At 53.2% G+C, this 19102-nt stretch overlaps 8 protein-coding genes across 8 annotated transcripts; 4 read left to right on the forward strand and 4 right to left on the reverse strand.

Moving 5' to 3' along the window:
* Positions 1-600: 600 nt before the first annotated feature.
* Positions 601-2642, forward strand: CC84DRAFT_755795 (CenpB-DNA-bind-domain-containing protein). Its single transcript, XM_018187314.1, has 3 exons — positions 601-1176; positions 1235-1256; positions 1310-2642. Exons 1-3 carry the CDS (start codon positions 714-716, stop codon positions 2505-2507), a joined length of 1683 nt encoding a protein of 560 aa, XP_018036602.1. The 5' UTR covers positions 601-713; the 3' UTR covers positions 2508-2642.
* Positions 2643-3326, forward strand: CC84DRAFT_755796 (uncharacterized protein). Its single transcript, XM_018187315.1, has one exon. It carries the CDS (start codon positions 2777-2779, stop codon positions 3230-3232), a length of 456 nt encoding a protein of 151 aa, XP_018036603.1. The 5' UTR covers positions 2643-2776; the 3' UTR covers positions 3233-3326.
* A 1253-nt stretch (positions 3327-4579) lies between these two features.
* On the reverse strand, positions 4580-5236 carry CC84DRAFT_755803 (uncharacterized protein). The gene is made up of 2 exons (XM_018187316.1): positions 4851-5236; positions 4580-4789 (listed from the first exon to the last, which is right to left on the reverse strand). Exons 1-2 carry the CDS (start codon positions 5085-5087, stop codon positions 4706-4708), a joined length of 321 nt encoding a protein of 106 aa, XP_018036604.1. The 5' UTR covers positions 5088-5236; the 3' UTR covers positions 4580-4705.
* Positions 5237-9254: 4018 nt separating this feature from the next.
* CC84DRAFT_1092521 (uncharacterized protein) lies at positions 9255-9641 on the reverse strand (the record flags this gene model as incomplete). The annotated part of the gene is made up of 1 exon (XM_018174460.1): positions 9255-9641. A coding segment is annotated over one exon (387 nt), but the record flags the coding sequence as incomplete, so codon positions are not given.
* Positions 9642-10724: 1083 nt separating this feature from the next.
* Positions 10725-12119, reverse strand: CC84DRAFT_1090252 (uncharacterized protein; the record flags this gene model as incomplete). Its single annotated transcript, XM_018174346.1, has 2 exons — positions 10725-11602; positions 11657-12119. The coding sequence occupies 2 exons, from the start codon at positions 12117-12119 to the stop codon at positions 10725-10727; spliced, it is 1341 nt and encodes a 446-aa protein (XP_018036606.1).
* Positions 12120-12365: 246 nt separating this feature from the next.
* CC84DRAFT_1187211 (mediator of RNA polymerase II transcription subunit 10) lies at positions 12366-12915 on the forward strand (the record flags this gene model as incomplete). Its single annotated transcript, XM_018180913.1, has 3 exons — positions 12366-12387; positions 12438-12555; positions 12609-12915. 3 exons carry the CDS (start codon positions 12366-12368, stop codon positions 12913-12915), a joined length of 447 nt encoding a protein of 148 aa, XP_018036607.1.
* Positions 12916-15734: 2819 nt separating this feature from the next.
* CC84DRAFT_1217497 (amino acid transporter) lies at positions 15735-17450 on the reverse strand (the record flags this gene model as incomplete). The annotated part of the gene is made up of 4 exons (XM_018182896.1): positions 15735-16519; positions 16567-17027; positions 17080-17242; positions 17315-17450. 4 exons carry the CDS (start codon positions 17448-17450, stop codon positions 15735-15737), a joined length of 1545 nt encoding a protein of 514 aa, XP_018036608.1.
* A 473-nt stretch (positions 17451-17923) lies between these two features.
* On the forward strand, positions 17924-18892 carry CC84DRAFT_1048192 (uncharacterized protein; the record flags this gene model as incomplete). The annotated part of the gene is made up of 4 exons (XM_018173437.1): positions 17924-18115; positions 18163-18492; positions 18546-18688; positions 18736-18892. Coding segments are annotated over 4 exons (822 nt in total), but the record flags the coding sequence as incomplete, so codon positions are not given.
* Positions 18893-19102: the final 210 nt, after the last annotated feature.

The raw sequence follows: 19102 nt of genomic DNA on the forward strand, positions 1-19102 counted from the left end.
GCTCAGGGCCGTGGAGCTTGGAGGGGGATCCTGCTCAGACCGCCTTGACTTCCCATTTGCCGCTGCTGCGCGTGCGTGGAGGGCTTGGGGGCGCGCTGGGGCCAGCAGGGCTTGCGACCGCTTTGCGGGCCCACCTGCTGGGCGCATCTGTCGCTGCTCTAGGGGCGCATCCCCGACCGCGCTAGTCTTCGCGTTGCGGTGTCGCTTGCTAGGATGGCGAGCACAGGCCGTGCTGCTCGCACGCCGAGTTGACAGGGTCGCTCGGGCTCGAAACAAACAGCACCATGGCCCCTCTCCCGCTACTGCAACCCGCCGCCGCCCGCAGCGCACGCACAAGGGCCCTGACCACCGACCAGACTTCGCTCAAGTACGCGCTGCAAGCCGCCGCATACGAATCTTGCCCTGCAGTCGCCAGCAAGTCCCAGTGCTCCGATCCTCCTCCGCGCCGCACTATTGCGTCTCTTTGTCTTTCTGCCTGTCTGCCTGAGCGCCTTGTCTACCTATCCCCCGTCCCTGTCGCCAGTGCATCAGTGCCCTTTGCCCATGCATGCATGCACGCTGCCGCTCTGAGGTCACTCGCGCCGCCCCCAGGAACACCACCCCCAACGACAAGGCGCAGATGCTTGCAGACCGACCCCGACTTAACATCAACTAACACGGACGCTGCCGCTCTTGCGAGATCGTAGCTTCCGTCCTCGTGCCATCAAGCCTCCATGAGCCAGCTGCAGATGGACCACGAGCACCACCACCAGGACTCGTATGAGGACCAACATGCGACTTGGGCCCACGCCAGTCACTACGACCCTAATCATCAAACGTCGGTGCAAGACTTCAACCACTTCAGCTATGGCCCGATTCCGATGGAGCCCATCTACACCAACGCGATGCAGCCTCCGCCGCAGCATCGGACAGCACACTCGCAGCTGCATCCTCTGATCATGCCCCAAGTCACTCAATGGCCGAGCATGATGACCAGCCAGTCTACCTACGTACCGCCCATCTTCCCTTCAGCGCCGATCCCAATCACGCCAGTGTCCGCTACGCCGGTGTCAGCGACTTCAACGCACTCTGGCCGCACATCAAGCACTCCGCGCAAGACTCTCACGGACGCTGACCGCCGGAGAATGTGCCAATACCACGAGGACCATCCCACCGTTAAGCAAACCGAGATCGGAGGTAAGCTGCAAACAATCACTGACTATGTATGGAGGAAGAGTGGCTGACTTGTTTCTAGCAATGTTTGGTGTAGAACGAAGGTAGAATTTGGATCCACGTAGATAACCACCATCCTTGTGCTGACTTTGTTTAGTACCGTATCCAAAGTGCTGCGCCAGAAGGAGAAATATCTCTACCAGGACGATGGAAGCCGTTCACCCATAAAAAGGTCGAAAGGCAAGTTCCCCGATATCGAGCGAGCACTGGCCAACTGGGCGCGAAACCATCAGCGACAAGGTCTTCCTCTCACGGACACCATCATCCGAGAGAAGGCAAAGTTCTTCGCAACAACTGTGGGCAACAACGACAGCCACTTGAAAGCGAGCAGCACCAGCTGGCTTGAAAAGTTCAAGCAGAAGAACAACCTGCTAGGCTCAAAATCTAGGAAGGGATCCATCGCTGAAGAGTCGGAGGGCTCGAATCCGCCTTCGAATGTCCACACTCCTGGTGGCATCTCGCCTACCTCACCGAGCGGGGTATCGCCCTCTCCACTGACGGTTTCGGCAAAGCCCAGCAAGGAGGAGCTCAAGACCGAGAGTCCGGAGGTGCACGACTTCGCAAACCACCGCCGCCCGTTCCACTCGCAGAGCAACACGTCTCTGTCAAGCGTCTTCACTGATACTGCGCCCTCCTCGTTCTCAGCCGGTCCAACCAGCCCGACCTCCCTGTCATCGCCTTTCTTTACACCAGACTCAGCATGCGGACCCAACCCCTTTACTCTCAACCAGCAAGCCAGGGGCCAGCCGGGCAGTAGCAACTTCCAGCGACCACGAAGTCAGACGTTTCCGATGCTAGTCGGTGTCGAACAGTACATGTCACCGCCGCCATCATCAGAGGCGCTGACTCCTAAGTTCTTAAATTCGACGGCGCTAGACTCTCCCATGGACGAGTTCCAGCCATCTCTGGCAGCGATGGAAGACGCTATGCAGGCTTCACCAACGACAGTCACGAACTCCATGCAACCACCACCATTGCCCAACGGCCTGACAACGATACCATCAGTCACGAACATGCACCAGCCGAGCGTGTTGCAAAGCGTGGCAGAAGATACGACACCTGGTTCGCCGTCACAAGAGGAGGCTGCGCGTGCCCTGGAGCTGGTTTGGACCTTTTTCCAGCAACAGCATGAGGACTTCGTTGTGGAACCCCAGGAGTACGTCACCATCGGCAAGCTCATGGAGAAGCTCAAGATCAAGCGCAGCTCGGAAAGCCTGCCATCCGGAATGCGCCGAACGTCGGAGCCCAATTATGGCACAGTCGAGAAGGTTGAGAGCATCGACTCGTTACACTAGCGGTACCATTACAAGCGTGGTGATATCCGTCCGGCCTTGTGAACGATCGGAACAGGCGATGTCGCACAAGTACCCGACCACGACAACTTACATTCATCGACACACTTCAATCCGGCTTTAGGCCGGGGAAGCGCCTTGGAATTCGTCACCCCGCAATGCCGCGGAGGCAATTATTTCAATTACCCACGTGATCGCGCGGACACAGGCATAGGATCTGCGTTTTTCCTGCATCACAATCGGTCGAGCGCTTCAGCATCAGCATCATTAGCATGGTCATCATCATTTCATCTATTTTCTTTCGCCGCCGAGTTTTCTCTCGGCTGGTTTGTTCTTACTATACCGGTTTTACCTTTTACCATTGCGACGGCCTCTATACCCCTGCGTGTCAATACTTGTTGATTCGAATTTCTCCTTTCACAATAGTCCGAAAAGACTGTACCCGCTCGCGCGGAATACCACTGTTGTACCTTCTCACTTGTTTTCTTTTCCTATTTATCGTTGCATTTACGTTACATCATACTAGGGTTTTTACAACTACAAGCCTGAAGCTCGCGCTTCTTTCCACTATTTGCTTTAGCTCTGCTCGGTTCGGCACGGCGAGGATGACAATACCATATCATTATTTGCCCAAGATTGAACAGCGTCTGAGGATTTCGGTCGGCGGCGCCAAGGCGCAACGGGGGAAGGGCTGGCGGGAACCCTGGGGCTTAGGTATGGTGTGTTAAGGTCAGCCGCGCAATCCTGGGATCGCTTGCAGAGCGACGCGACCGAGCTGGCCACGGGCGAGGCAAGCGTACCCGGCGCCAGCCGTTTGATGAACATATCTATGACGGATTTGCATATACCAATACCACATCAGTAGCACCGTTTTTTCTTCTCGCGTACGTGCTGGTGCGAGGCGAGGAGTCCATGTTAAGCCTTTGCTTTTGTGCAAAGACGCGCGCCGTTGGGTAGGCGTCGGATCGTGCCGAGGCTGGCGAGAACGGGCAGTTGAACGTGAAAATGGGGAGACGTATTGCCATTCATTGATTGATTAATTGAGTGGTGGACGTAAACTAGACTAGGCTGCGCGACGCTATGCTGCGTCGTACAGTACATGGGCTTGGGGCGTGAGGGGAGAGGCCCGGTGCGTTGCACGCGGGAGGGCTAATGCAGCGGAGCGCTGCGCTGCGGTGACTTGACGGTTCTTTGCTTCGCTTGGACGGGCGGGCACAGCGGGTGGGTGCAGCGCGAGACTACGATGAGGCTATTGCTGGTCTCGAGGGGGGAGCTAATCTGGACGACAGGTAAGCCCACGGATCGCGCGCATTGCCAGAGCAGATGCACGCAGAGGCAGAATGAGGCTGCGATATTGCAGTGCGTCTGGGCTCGCCGAGGCTGCGATGCTGGGCTGCGAGCCTGGGGGGTTCGTGGGGGACCGGGGACGTCGTTGGCGTGCAGTGCACACAGAAGGTGCGTTGGTTACGGCTAGTGAGCACGTATGTACATATCAGCGCAATACCCCGCGTGCGTGCGCTTAGCGGCGGTCCTGCTTTGTGTCGGAGGGCAGCAGACTCGCGGTGCTTTGACGCGCTCCAGTCCGGGACAGCTGGAGGCTTGCGTAAGAGCGGGCAGATGGCAGATCAATGCTACGAGTCAACGCCCCCGTCGCTGCGCTCCCGGCTCCCCCGATTCCTGAGGCTCATCCTCATCCTCCAGAGACAGCTACGAGCAGCACGAACAAAGGAACGGAGGAGGGCTGGAGAACTTGGCAGGGCAGGACAATGCTCTGCAGCGCACAGGCCGGCGAGCTGCGAGACCAGAAGCCCCAAGCGATTCGCGACTGCCGCTTCGGGACATTTTGCGCTTGGCGGGCATCGTGCTGATGCGCTGCGCTTTGGGCATCGGCGGTCTGCTCGACGATCCTGCTTGTTCGGGAGCATCGCGGTACGAGCCGGGGCACTGTAACGTGCGACGGAGATGAAGGTGGGTGCGCTGGGGGCTCACGTGCGGATGTATAACGCGAGAGTCAGTTTTGCAGCGGTGTCCGCCATGGACGAAAAGCTTTAGTCGGTCGAGAGTGGGTTCGCGGTTTGATGGGAGGGATGGGGAGCGTTGGCTTAGCGTAGTGTCGCAGGGCGGATGCTAGAGCGCGACACAGTAGGGGCTGATATTGGGGGAGATCGTTGCGTCTCGCTCGTCTGATACTGTGGGGCTGCCTAGTGCGCGGACGGCCGGCTACACTGAGCATCGTTCATGATCGTGGATAACGTTGTGGGAGCAGGCAGTTCCCGGTCGGCAGCCTGGAAGATTTGAGCCTCCGCGGACTAAGACGTGGACTGAGGCCACCGGTCTGTAACGTACTACTACGTGACAATCTGGAATTGCAAGATTGCGCCGCTGGGCGACTTCGTGTGTGAGTATCGACAAGTACTCGAATGAGCCGGGATACCTGGAGCACCAGATTCTGTGCCATGTAACTGCCGCTAAGACTGACAGATTCGACAGTGCAATAATTGCAAGTGGAGAACGCAACACAAAAAGTTTTTTTCTGGGATATGATCCGAGTGTAAATGCTTGGGTGCGTACGCAATCCGTCATGTGGTCGGGTCAGAACAAAAAGGAGCTTGGTTCCTGCTTATTGAAGGACGTCGCCGAAGAAACGCCGTTTTGCTGAAAGCATGCGTCTCACGACATATTGTACCATGCTGTAGAGCATTGGTTTTCGTCGAATGCCTGCCAGACAGATAAGACTTGCTTTTTTGCGCCAATGTGAGCAGCTTGCATTGCATGGTGACAGTCCCAAAAAGAACAACAAGACTGTATGCGGTACGGCCCGCAGGCTTGCGGTGCGCGAGAACGACGCGTCGTTGACAGTTGGCGGCAATGCTTTGCTTGCTTATGGCGGGTTCCGGTTCCCCTCGTTGCTTTGCCGTTGTGCTTTTTGACGCCCGACAAGGCTTTTATCGATTGTCACGCAATGCAGAAATACTTCTTTCCTGTGTAGCAACCCAGCGCCGGCAAAGCATACCGATGCTGGGTCCTCAACAGACCGCAAGGAGTACCGCCTTCTCGCCAGAGATATCCTGCACCACCAGTCTAACGGTGCAGAGGCCAAAACTGGACTGCTCGATATAGCACAGAGCCGGCGCTGCCGAAGGTCACGTGTACTGCGAATAATTCCTGGTTCGCAGAACAAACGCAGAGGCGAAACGTTACCCAGCGTACGGATGCTTCATGCTAAAGGTTGTGTTAAGGTCCCGAGTGCGGGGATAAAAACCACGTGACTGAAAATGTATGCAGTGCAACGCTGATTGTGCGGATGCGCTGGATTGGCCCGCAAAGAAGGATTTGGGTGTGCATGAAGTCGTGTAACGTGGGCGCAGCGGGTAGCAGCATTGTCTCCTGCGAACTGAAACGGGGGTGCTGAAAGACGACTTCTCTACAGGTTCGTTTCTTTTTGACAAGAACTCGTGCGAACATGACGAAGTGGTGTCGCAGCTGTGTCACACAGGAAAAATTGACAGCCAGGTACACATTGAGCGAGGTACCCGCCTGCAGGATCGCGAAGTGGCGGCTGCACCCCGCTGCCAACACGCTTAACCGCCGATATCGTAGTCCCTCGAGATTCGCCCCAACTGTTGCACAAGCAAGGTCGCGTCTGCGCCGTACAACACTCTCTCCCCTCGATATATCGTAATTCGCTGGACCTGCGGTCTTGGGCCTTGAAAGAGCTACGCATCAAGATCAGCCGCGTGTTGCACGATTAGACATACTGCCGCACATCACTTGACCTTTAAGAACCTCAAACGCGGTTGCGACAAATCCTACTTTTGCTTGTCAACCATTACACCCAGTCTGACAAGATCTTCTTCACGGCTCGCTCCATCGACTGATCGCCTAGCAGCGTTACGCCCAACTGTGCGCATGACAGCATAGAGCTTGCCTCCTGCAGCCATGACATGGAGACATGTTCAGCCAAGGCGGGCAATCCTCAGAGCGTGGCTGTATCTGAATTTATCTGACGTGATGCACGGGTTCTTGCATCACGTACCAGGTAGCGTTAGAAGACACGAAACAGGCGGCCCGCTATCTCCGTGACGGGAGAGCCGATGCAGTCAGCATGTAGGTGGAGCTGAGCGGTGAAAGCATGACCGGTATTGTGCAACAAAAGTAAGATAGAGTCGCAAAGATAGTCATGTTCTCGTAGCTAGCTAGTGCCAACAACCATACTGGCAAACGCGATTCGGGATTTCTTGTTTGCAAGTCTCTGAGTAGGCTTTACAACTGCACGTGCAGTTGCGTAGATCGATGGCCGCATTTCCCGAACGATCTACTACTCGAAGGCGACATACGAGTCAAGCTTGGCCCCTCTGTCCACATCGCGATTGCGTATCGCAGCTGAACCTCCCCTCGTTGGCTCCTTCGTCATGCGAAAGTCATTCTTCATCTCCGATAACGTTTGCTTGACCTTCTTCGGCCTATTGTGTCTCCACATATTCCTACGGAGATGGCGCAAGTCATGGTTGTCTCCACAACAGATCAATTGCGTAAAACGGCGCCGAGTTCCCGCTACCCGCACATCAGTCTGACTCGAAGAGAGTAGAGTATTCTCAGAGTGTTTCGCTTGCGAGTCAAGGTCCTAGCTGGCTCGGCATTGACCTATCTTAAGCTGATAACGTAGAATGCACGGCGCTGTTACGTTATGAGGAAACGGTGCTCGGCTACTGTTGGGATAATATCATCCTTCGGCATAGCCTTGTGAATGATACAGACATTGATCTCAATGCAACCGCGAATGTGTGTAGATTGGATAATTGACATCACGCGGGAACGGCCGTACCATTTGTCGCTCATCGACCGGGGTTACAGCCCTGTTTCGTGAACAGGCCCAGGGATACCTTGGTAAGGAAGCGGAAGGTTTAGACAAATGCCGTTTGATGAACACCTAATGAGACCCTTTTCTTGATTTTGTGCGAATGGAGAAGCCAATGATCACTGAGGCGTCGGCACTTCATACGCAAGCCACGACTCTAGAATAACTGACTGGTTCGAGAGCGACTCTTGACGGTGTTGACCAACGTCTAGCGTCGGGGAGAGCATCATTGCCGAGCATCCCTGCAGCCCAACGGCCGTCATTTTCAGGAACAAGTAAAGCGCATATGACACCCAGATATAAATTCCAGCATCTTCGAAGCGACTGCCCATACAGGCATCAAGCTCCCTGCAAGAGGCGCACCATCATCGCGCTTGTTGAGATCGAAAAGTCATTAAAGCACCAAGTACCGTTAAACGCAGTCGACATCTATCCTTTTGCCAAAACCCCGCGGCGGGTCCTTGTTATCGCTTCCCTGATAAATGCGTCTTCAAACTCTAATCACATACGCGAAGTGAGGTCGTCTGCGTTCTGGACTTATGTTCGTATACCGAAATCCACGCTATTCTTGAATATGAAACAATAAGAAAGGCGCATGACGGCTCCTGCGAGCAAGTGGCGAGCGCTGCAGTGGGTTGTGGTGGTGAGCGGCATTCATGAAGCGGGGCGAAACGAAGCGTGCTTTGGTTGATGGACGGGTACCAGCTATGGCCGTTTGACCGTGCCGACGCTGCCATTCTCCAAATCCGGGACGCTAATTGCACTGCAAAAGTTAAATCCCACAACTCAACGGCATTCCTTCTGACTCGGACTGAGCGACAACTGACTCTGGCCGAGATTCGATCGTGCGCAAGAGCTACTGTTGTCGGACACGGAATTGTGCACTGCGCCTATGCTCACGACTCAACTCTGCCGTGAAGTTCTTATCCTTCCAGAAACCTTCCATCTGCATTTAGCAGCCGCGGTTCGTTGGTAAATCCCCGCGCCAGCCAATGCTGAGAACCAAAAAGCGGCGAGTGTACACAGACCGCTTCCTGGCATAGCCTCGCATAATCCTGCTTTGACCCGCAGCGTCATAGCTCACCTTACTCACATGAAAGCACCCAAAGTACCTCCATGTACACCGCAAGTCTAACGAATATCCTGGCTGCAGCTCCAGTCTGCGCTGATTGGTCGAGTGTTTCGAAACTGCATGTTCACGATCCGCACACGGGCAAGGCAAGCCGGCGGGGCCCAAGCGAGTGACTTGCGGTGTACGAAGCAGTTACTTCAGCTGCTTATTCAGGAACGCGAAACGAGATCTCGCAGTCAGCTGTTTGACATCTGCTGTCATCAGGTGCGCAATACGAGATGTAGTCAGGATGGCAAATGCGTAATGCGTTGGTTGAATTATCGTCATTGGCTGGAGCCCCTCATTTTCGGGATCCGGTGGGTGTACCTCCCAGCAGGTACACGCTGTATGCGAAGCAATATGTTCAGCGGTTCCGTATGAGTGAGACGCAAGGCCACGCATCTGCTCCAATGACGAGTGCAGTAGTCCAAAGAGTTAATTACTTGGGATATACTCATACCCAGACAACGGCGGGTGTTCAGAAGCGTTGTGTGCTCAGCTGAGCTCCGGTCTCGCGACCGATGCGCGACTGTGGCTTGATGATGTTCTCGATGTAGAATAATCGCGCCTGCAATGTACTCCAGCGGTGAGGGGACTCGGGCGCTGAGTAGAGATGCGCGACGCTTTGGCCACGTCGTAAACCGTGGTATGCGCCTTCAACGCCTGCACACCAAATAGGATGTAACAAAGGCGATGACACCTATAGAAGAGCTCGATATTGACAGCGTACGGGTGCCCTGAACCACAGCCAAGGTGAAAAAGAAAATGCGAGCTTCAGGGGCTACCCCAACCTCTCTTCGAGGAGAGCCTGTACCCCTCCATCTCCTAGTTCCGGCACCAACCGCAGTACTACCAGCTCCACGATCGCGAAAATGAGATGTTTGTTGAGGTAAGTGTCGTCGAGGCAGTCCAGCAGCGCTTCCACCTGCCGAAGGTGGTCTACTTGATTTTGGTTCGCAAAAAATGCAGACGCCACCGTTGTTGGCAGTAAGCCTAGCAGCGTGGCGGCGCAACGCCGCTTGATTGCCTTCGCCTCTTCCTCCGAAGGTGGCTGCCGTGCTGGGGCTAGTCCGTTCTGAGGGAAAAGAGTTGCACGAAGAGTGCGGAGAAGCATGGGAAGGAAGGCGGGGTTGAGCACTCGTGTTTGTACGGTGTGCGATAGGTATCTAGCAGTTGGTTAGCGCGAAAAAATTCAGCTTAAACTGTAGTCTTGATTGGTCTCCGGCCATGCAAATATATGCGGTGCGTCCCGATCAATGGTCAACCCGCGACATGCAGTCAGACGCGGGATGCATGTATCAAGGGATCTGGTATCGTTGAGTAAGAGATGCAGGTAAAGTGAGCATGTCGGAACATGGCTAAGCGCCAATACAGATTTTGAGCGCGATGCCATTCAGGGCAACCTCCATCCGAGGAAATCCATGGAGTGAGGCTTCGCAGGGGTTGTTTCGGTAGATGATGGGACGATAGGAGGGGCTCTCAGGTCAATAACCCCACGAAGCGACCTAGACTGCCTCGGCGGCTCGTTTGCACAACCCAGGCCCCCAAGGGTACTAAACATTTGAAGGTGTGGTCCGTTTAGGGATATCAACCGTAGTGTGTTTGCAGCGCAGCTGTCGCTAAGGACACTGTACCGGTTCGGGAATGTCGATGGCACGACGGCAGGAACATTGCGGAATGGCCTTCCAACCAAACCCCACCATTCGATGGTGAAGTGCAAGGTAAGAAGGGACGGTGTAGTATGGGCAAGCCAGCAAACAAGTGTTGCGTCTTACGATAGAGGACGGCCAGTTTCGAGCACTACGTCCGTCTGCGGATCAACGGGGCGCAAAGTGGGCCGTCATCCCCCACGGAGACTACGTCGATAGCGCCGATGCGAGCGCGATTATCGCTGCGGCAAAGTCACGCCATGATTTGTGTGTTCGACACGACCATCGTCGTTGGGAGGGCGTTCCATTCTCCGATGGAGATGATGACGATTTCGTCGTTGAGAAAGCCAGGCTGATTCATACCAAGGATCGGGTTGGGCTCAGGACGCCTTGGGTTGCCGCCCGGGAGGAGTTGGGGTCTCATGCAAGTCGGCACGAGGCGAGGGCGTATGAGCGCAGGCGGTCCGTCGCATTCGCGGGCGCTTAGGTCAAGTGACTGAATGTTCATGCGGGCTTGCTGCAAGCCGAGGGATGGCCTGAGCGCACTGGCGAAGATCCTTGCCGGGTTCATCCAACCATAAGGTGTAAGAGAACGTTACGACTCACCTGTCCAATATACCATTCGTATTGGCCAATCGTCCTGGGCCAGCTAACACTCCCCAACGGATCATGGATATGAAACCTGAAAGCCAAGGCATGCGTGTATCGAGCTCAACAAGTTGCGACGCACAACTCCACAACTTCATGCTGACTATAGGCCGCTTAGAGGTCAGCAGTTGCGTCTCAGCACGATTGCCGCTCTCTGCAAGTGGGGTCTGGTGGTCTGCTTCGACAGCTGATTGACCGCCAGTTGCGATGGCAGATCTTAGCGGTAAGGACGAAGATGTCGCGATCATGCCGATCGCCGCGCGCAACGCTGTACCCGCCAGAAACATGTATTGGATTATCATCCAAAACAGTCCATTAGCAGGGATGGGAGCATTTTGATAATTGTTCGTGTTGCCCAACGGCATGTGAGAAGAGCCATCATGCTCTGCAACTGGCGGAGCGAGCAAGCCATAGCGTTCCAGACGGCTCAGCGGCTGCTCTAGGCTGTCGTGTGATTGGGAGTCCTCTTCTTTAGCACCAGGATGCTGTAGAACCTCAGCAATTCTGGTGATACCTTCCCACAGCAACCACCCCTCGCAAGCCTTTCCACTAATGCCGTTGCCAAGGATCATCTCCGCGAAAATTTCGGCCACTAAGGCTCGCAAACAGCCATTTTCCAAATCCTCGGTTGGGAGGAGCACAGCCAGGACACCTTGGATGAGTAGTTGACGCCACGCAGACTCACTCTCCCGCTGCTCGGCGATGCTGGATGGTATCGCATCAGTCGGCACAGGGAATAGTGCAGGGTGCGGGTGAAGAGCGTGGTAGACAACACGAGGGTCGGTGACTAACGAGTGCTGCGAAGAAGCCTGCTGATTCGCGAGACGGATACCTTTCAGAAAGTTAGATCGTACTCGTTCGATGCCTAGAGATCAAGAAAGCCTACCGCTGAGGTGCTCCTCAAGCAGTCCAGGGATTTCATCAAGGAGAAGAGCTTCCAAATCAACGTCTCGTAAACGTTGCTCTAAAGCCCTCGTGCAATGTGCGATGATTTGGATTACTTCGTTAACGAACACATGGTCAGGGGTAATTTTGGAGTACCACGTCTGTACGAACTCCTTAATTATCACAGCTATGATGCCGTAGAGCTGCAAGTCAACCTCGTTTGAGCTAGACAAGGGCGGCAGTACATCTTCGATCGGTCGTGGCGTGTTGCGACCCCTCTCGCCGTTCCCTAGAAGGACGTCGTGGGAGCAAAGGACCCGGCGGATGAATGCTGCGGTGGCCTTGTCAGAAGTTGTTTCAGTGGCCTTGTCGCTTAATTCCTTTTCTTGCGATACCGAAGCTACAGAATGGGTCGCTTGTGGCGGGTGGGGGAGTTCCAACTCCGGTGCAGCCGAGCTTGTCATCGTGAACAGTAGCACATGCTGCAGCCGCTTTGACAGACACAGAGAGGTACGCGGTGCGGGAAGAGTCTCTTAGCCTTCGCAGCGGTTGGCGTTGAAGGCAAGGCGGAGGGACTTTTGTAACCGGACGTCGGATAAAAGTGCGCCCGAAGGTCTTGGCGTTCTCACGGCTGCGTTTGCGATTCAACGTCAACCTCATTCCACGTCTTTGTTCACAAAATCAGGCACAACACTAAGACTAGCTCAAGAATGGCTCCGAGTAACTCCGCCGGTAAGTTTATATTTATTCGCGTGCTGCTCTCGCCATCTAATAGAATATAGCGCCGGTTGCGGTGGCTGAAGAACACATGAAGGAGATAGTCCAAAGTCTCTACAACCTCATCGTGCAAGGCTATGATCATCAAGGTGCTCTCACCGTTGGTGCAATGAAACGGGATATGTACGAAAATCCCTGCTATGTTTGCGTCAATTTAATTGTTGACGTATTCGCAGACAGCATCTCATTGAGCAATTGGTCAAACTGTCCCAAATGGCACCTGATGTGCATATCAACATTCCACCCGAAGTAACGCAGTATGTCGAAAGTGCGCGCAATCCGGACATCTTTACTCGAGAGTTTGTCGAGACAGTACAGCGGATGAATCAGCTGTTGAAGGGTCGCCAGGAGGCGTATCGGCTACTGCAGGAGACACTAGCTCGCGACTTCATTCAGGGTGTTCCGGAGCTAAAAGACGATATCACCAAGGTTGTCGAAGCAACAGGAGGCAAGGTGTCCCCAACAAAGGCTGCCAATACCTGATGGATGTCTATGACGTGAAGACGAACCTGAAAAGCAATGAGCAGCGTCTAACGTGATCCCTACGGATAAACGGCAATGGTTCGGACCGTTGGTGGTTCTGCGTGCAGATTGAAAGAAATTGGTCTGCCAGCTTGACGGCCTAGTATTGATCAGGATCGGCTAACAGCAAGAGCCCACGACAACTTGGTGGGCCATTTGTCAGACGATTTGGAAGATCGCGGTCATATTGAACCTTGGCAACGGCTGCAACGTTCGTGATGCGCTGGGCGATGCATCGTCCGGCACTAGGGCGTGGGGAAGAAGGGTGCCTGAGCTAGTTGAGCATCGTCGCAGGGACAATGCGGTATTTGGCCTCATAGAATCCATCACTTGGTTTATAGCGGCGAACGGGTCCTTAAAGACACGTGGTGACGTCAACCGGGGAATAGTCCATCACTAGGGAATCCCTGCTTCAGACTGGGCCATGGATAAGATAGTCGTTCTTTGTGCAGACTGCATTATCTCAGATTATACCAAGTATATCATCACTTACCCCGCCAACTAAATCACATGCTCAGATTTCTACCTGTCTTCGATCGGTCTGGCCCGCTCAAATCACTTTTGCCGTAGTTCGCAAGGCACAAGCTCACGATCATGAGTGTCTCCACCTTGGTCTTGTTTCAATGCCAAATTCGCACTGTAGGGATCATCCAAGAGATGCAGTGCATCAGTTGTTAACACGGGTTTGACCTTCTGCATCCGTTGAATGCAATTTGAGTTCGCCTATGGCGACGACATATGTAGTCTTATCAGATATTATGTTATAACGATCCCATATAGGTTACATTTATGTCTCCCGAAGCCGGTCTTTGTCTAGATCGCCTTCAAGGATCGATCCAGCACAGGGCCGATGCGTAGCACAGAGAAGCCGAACTTCCCCTTTCCCTTCATCAGAGAGATCTCGCGCCAGCTCAGCACTGTTCACCTTACCTAATAGACACCCATTGATGCATACGCGATTGAAGCTTGTACCTGCCAACGCTCCGAACATGCTTACTCCGACGGTGCGTGCCGGCCCTTGTTCGCCGCTTGCGACACTTGCCACTTGTGAAACACTTGCAGAATACGCTTATCTCCTGCATTTCGCTTACTGTGATGATGTACCTATTCAGGTTGTTTCTTTCGTAATCACGACGAGATGTGCTTCTTTCTCCGGGGAGGCGGCAGTACGATGATTGTCGCCTAGCGGTGGCATCCAGGAACGTGTGTCCTAGATTCGACAGGGTCTCGCATTGTCCATGCATCCCATGTCCGTGGACCCTGCTCCTCCAGCGGGGCGCACTTGGTTCAACCGAGGATCATCCACTTCGACCTCTTTCGCTAATGCCAAACTCACGCCACATACTTTTTGAGTTTGTGGTACAACTTTTCTCCACTTTGGGCGCAGAGTTTGTCGCGCTTCACTTTCTCAAATAGTACGGTGTGTACAGTGTAATTTGAGGACTTCATAGATGCGTCAATGTCCGGCGCACGTTTCAGTGGTCCGCGCTCCATGGATCCACTGTCGGCCCGCTTGGGCCATAATCGTTTAGGGGTTAGTGAGCTGAGCATAACGGTGGTATTGCAGCGTTTCTGACACATTCCGGATTGTGTTCTGACGCGGTTGACGTTGCGTTACCTTTTTCGCGGGATTACCGCTTTCTGCGAGTGCCTGGAGGCCTGAACGTGGATGTTGTCGATCAGGGGAGAGATTAGGTGGTAGGTATGGCGAACAGAAGATCCAAAGGAGCATTGGTTATGTGCGGGGAATTATTGGTTTGCTTGGCATTGGAAGTGGTCCAAATGGTAGACTGCGAAATCATTGTGTAATCGAACGCAAGGACCTACAGATGCGTCAATACACGCTCGGGTGGGACTGGTGAACGTTGTTTGCAACGGTGAGCTATGTATGGTCGGAAATTGTGAGTGTTTTGGGAGTGCTGGTTTGTAGCACTGATATAGAAACAATGTTTTCGGTGGTTACTCTATACATCTTGTACTTGAGTGTACACGGCCTTCATCATGTGTTCAAACTGCGTACCGTGGGGTTTGTAGTAGTCGCTAAAACGCTACTAGAGAGTTGAGTATGTGTAGCTCCTCATCTTCTCTCTCTTATCTTACGGCTCTTACACGCGCGCCCCTGGAAACAGTACAACTTCTGCATCCACCAACATGCAGGTATTCCGGTGAGAGTACTTCAGGTAGACTATATCAAACAAGACCATTGAGCTATATATGCTCGAGAGTGCAAGTAGGGTTCAAATCAGCTTCCATCGGAGTCAACTCCGTGTAAGCGCTCGGGCATCAAGATTCGCTTGCAATTTGCATGCACCATAATGATTCGACAAATGAATCAGTATGCTCAGCAATGCAGCTTCTGTGGCATAACTCCAGTGGACTAACCCTGTACGGAGAATTTCGGATGAACCATTATCCCTGACTTTGCAGTCAAGTCTGAACTTCTTTGCTAGAGTAAACTGATAATAGTGCCATTCTAATTTCAGCCGCTGATATCCTTTGATTTCTTGCATTCCAATCAAATGAATCGTGGTGCCCGGATGTTGATACAGTTTGTGCAAGCCCTGTTCAACATAGGAGGAACAGATGCGATCATACGACGATCTTCTATATTATGATGTAAATGTATCACAAGCTCAGAATGATGAGGAAGGATGTCACAAACGTGAAGTTTGGACTGGGTGTACACAGGGAGGATCATCTGCCGAAGAATCATTGTCGACCTGTCACCGAGGACGTGATGTCTGCTTTGATACCATTACGCCTCCACTCCCAGAACTCTTTCAAATATCCAACCTCGCCATCCGACACTGCTTCACAGGCCCTGTATAAACTCCCCTCCCCTCCACTGCATACATTACCAATGCTAGCACTAAGGCCCCCATAAACATCACCACACTCCAATTAAATGTCTCCGTATCAACTGGTGTCTCATTCGGCCAGAAGGACCAAAAGAATGCAAACATGACATACCCCAGCCCTACAGCGTTTACCAACGGGCCCCACCGCCCGAGACTCCAGCGTGCAACAGGGAGCAGCTCAGGGTAGTAGAGACACCGGTAGAGCACACATGAGAGCGAGCAGAAGTAAGTGAACATGAGAGACACGATCTGCAAGGAGATGATTGAGTTGAAGGCGACGAGGGAGCCGATATTGATGAGGGAGAGAAGAATCGCCATGAGGCAGGTCACGAGGATGGCGTTGGCGGGAATTTCCTTGGTTGTGTGCACTCTGGCTAGCCAGTATGAGAAGGGAAGGCCTTTGTCGCGGGCGAAAGCAAAGGTTTGGCGGGCTGTGGACGCGCCGAAGTTTATGTTTGCGGTGGATACAATGAGGAGGACGACAACAGTGAGTGTGTTTACGCCGGCGGGACCCATGGCGCCTTTGAGGACATAGAGGAAGGGGTATCCGGAGGGGTCATTGATGGCGTCTTCGACTGAGGGTAGAGCGAAAAGGTAGGTTATGAGGAAGACAATGGCCATGAGGGAGTTGCCGATGTAGGACCAGAAGAGAGAGATTGGGATGTATCGATGAACCTCCTCTGCCATGTGCGCCGTTGCATCTGAGCCTGGACACTGGTCAGATTGCAGCTCAATTTCAAAGTAGAAAATATACCCAGAATCGAATAGATGGCGGAAATCTGACCGACCATGAGCGAGAGCCCCGTGCTGTTCCAACCGCCCCCGTTACTAAACTCTGTAAACACCCTTTCCGCACTGTTGTGCGGAGCCAAGGTCCACAGCACTGTGATAACCGCAAAGAACGCTAGTATGTGTATAATCATCAGCAGATTCTGAATGCGCGGCCAAAAGTCGTGACCCCAGATGTTGACGACGTAGAGAACGAGGACCATTGCCCATGTGAACAACGTACCATGCCACCGCTTTGGATCGTAATTTTTGTCATTGAATTGAAGCAGTGCCTGGATTAGCGTGCCCGTGATGAAGCAGTCTGCAGCATTTCCGGCTTGCCAGGAGAGTACACTCATCCAGCCCATCATGTAAGAAAGGAACTTCTGAATGCTGGGAGGGGCAAACTCGCTGACCCAGTGGTATTGACCACCAGATGTCGGAGCCCTATAATTTGATGTCAGCACGGTGACATTGCCGACTTCGATGCAGAGTATACATGGATGCCATCTCAGCCAAGCTGAGTCCCACAAAACTAAACGCGAGAAAAGTCCAGATGAAGCTCCTGAAGAGACCAGCGAGGCCTCCATCAATAAGTCCCTGTGTATTCGCAAGCATTAAGTACTCCCATATCGCCTTCAGCACGACCGCAAAACTCAGTGCTGACAGAGGGCGATAATTTCGCTGTATTGGTTATTGGTGATTCACTTTAGTGACCTTTCTACATTATTCACATGCCTTCAACTCTTGTGCCTTTCCTAAGCGGTACATGTGTTTTTGATCCGCCTTCGTGAATCCTTCTCTAGGAGAGTTTGCCTGGCTGTAAACGTCATCTTTGAGCGCGCCCTGCTCTTTCTCGGGATCGTTCATGGTGTGAGACGTATTGCAATTCTAGTATGTAGAGACTGACCATCAGTTAGGGCTGTTGGAAGCGTTCGCGATCGAGTTTGGAAAAAATTTGAGGACTTTTGCCATGGTCTTCCGGTTGCGGTGCCCTCACGTGCGGAGGCGTCTGGAAGCCCACCCGAGATCAAAGCAATTGTGGTCGGGCCTTTCTCCGCATTCCAGGAATCCCCAAGCGAGCAATTATATCTCGATGGTTTCGTCGCGCTGAAATGTCCCGATGAGATGGTACAGCCGCACAATGCGCGTCCTTTGTCCACGAGAACGTGTTCCATGTGTCTTTGCGCCAACATTCCGGTTGCAGGAACAATGAAACAAGCCACGCGAAGCCCAGAAGAAGCATCAAAAGTTCGTAGGATTTCCACCGGGTCATCCATTCGTGACTGTTGTCGCACGACGTGAATAAGACGATTCTCAACATGTTGACAGCTGAAGCGGCTACCGCTACACCATTACCGTCAGGCGTATCCCCTCCGCCCGAAGTAATTAACCATGATAATCAATCAGGAGTTATAGCAATCATCACCGGCTTCTCCCTAGGTTTGGTCTTGTTGGCTGCGTGCATGAAGCTGTTCGCGCGAAAGTACTTCCGAAACTTTCGGCACGATGATGTTACGTTCGCACTGGCAATAGTGAGTTCCCACAACCACACAAAACTGCTTCTCTTATTACAAGAAAGGTGTTCGCAGTCGTACAAAGCTCTGTAGTCTGTTTCCAAATCCACGTTGGCCTCGGTGTCACATTTGCAAACCTCACCTGGGATCAGAAGATGACGATTCGAAAGGCTGGGCTAGCAGCAGACCTGTTCTACATTGTCATCCTCTTCCTCTCCAAGGCCTGCTGCTCACTCTTCTTCCTCTGGCTCGCACCGGACCAGCTACACAAGACCGTTGCGTGGCTCTTGGTCGGCGCATCTGCGGTATGGGTTGTCACGAGCCTATTCGTAGAAGGGTTCCGATGCCCCCTGGGAGACGAATGGCCGCTGTACTGGCAACAATGCACAGCCTTTGTAAGCTCGAGAGGTTGCTCTGGGGGAGTATTCCATAGGCTAACGTCATGGAGTTCGCTCGATGGGCGTATATTGGCGTGTTAGACATGGCCATTGAACTCGCGCTCTTCGCGGCGTCTTTCCATCTTATCTGGAACAGGCATATTCGTCTCTCTTCACGCCTCGCTATTATAGGCGCATTTGCTTGCAGACTGCCGTATGTCCCCCATGAAGTATGTCTGCACAAGCATCTGAGTATCCTAGTAACGTAGTACTCACCATTCTACGTCTGGTATTCCTTAACATAACACTCACCCCGGAGAACTCTGCATACTGGAAATCCCGCGTCGCATGCACAACGCAGATGGCCATCGGATGGTCTATCTTCTCCTGCGTCATCCCATATCTTCGCCCTCTGGTCACAGCTTATGAAAGAGATGGACTGAGCTCCAAGCACGGCTCGAATTACAAAGCATAGCACCCTTATTCGAATAGTTCCAGAGTGAATCCGGGACCGCCCAAGCGACAGGCGTCATATCACCATCCAGACTCGGCGCATACGGTAGGATTCCACTTGAGGGGCTAGGCTAGATTGAGCGATAGGGATGACATTACGAGCTCCTTAAGTAGT

The sequence above is a fragment of the Paraphaeosphaeria sporulosa genome (assembly GCF_001642045.1).
Source record: "Paraphaeosphaeria sporulosa strain AP3s5-JAC2a unplaced genomic scaffold CC84scaffold_5, whole genome shotgun sequence".
In the NCBI taxonomy this organism is placed as follows: domain Eukaryota; kingdom Fungi; phylum Ascomycota; class Dothideomycetes; order Pleosporales; family Didymosphaeriaceae; genus Paraphaeosphaeria; species Paraphaeosphaeria sporulosa.

Coding starts and splice junctions, on each gene's coding strand:
- CC84DRAFT_755795 (XM_018187314.1), top strand. CDS start 714: ATGAGCCAGCTGCAGATGGACCACGAGCACCACCACCAGGACTCGTAT. Junction 1,177..1,234: donor TAAGCAAACCGAGATCGGAG/GTAAGCTGCAAA, acceptor ACTTGTTTCTAG/CAATGTTTGGTGTAGAACGA. Junction 1,257..1,309: donor ATGTTTGGTGTAGAACGAAG/GTAGAATTTGGA, acceptor GACTTTGTTTAG/TACCGTATCCAAAGTGCTGC.
- CC84DRAFT_755796 (XM_018187315.1), top strand. CDS start 2,777: ATGGTCATCATCATTTCATCTATTTTCTTTCGCCGCCGAGTTTTCTCT.
- CC84DRAFT_755803 (XM_018187316.1), bottom strand. CDS start 5,087: ATGACGGATTGCGTACGCACCCAAGCATTTACACTCGGATCATATCCC. Junction 4,790..4,850: donor TTCCAGATTGTCACGTAGTA/GTACGTTACAGA, acceptor CAAATCTTCCAG/GCTGCCGACCGGGAACTGCC.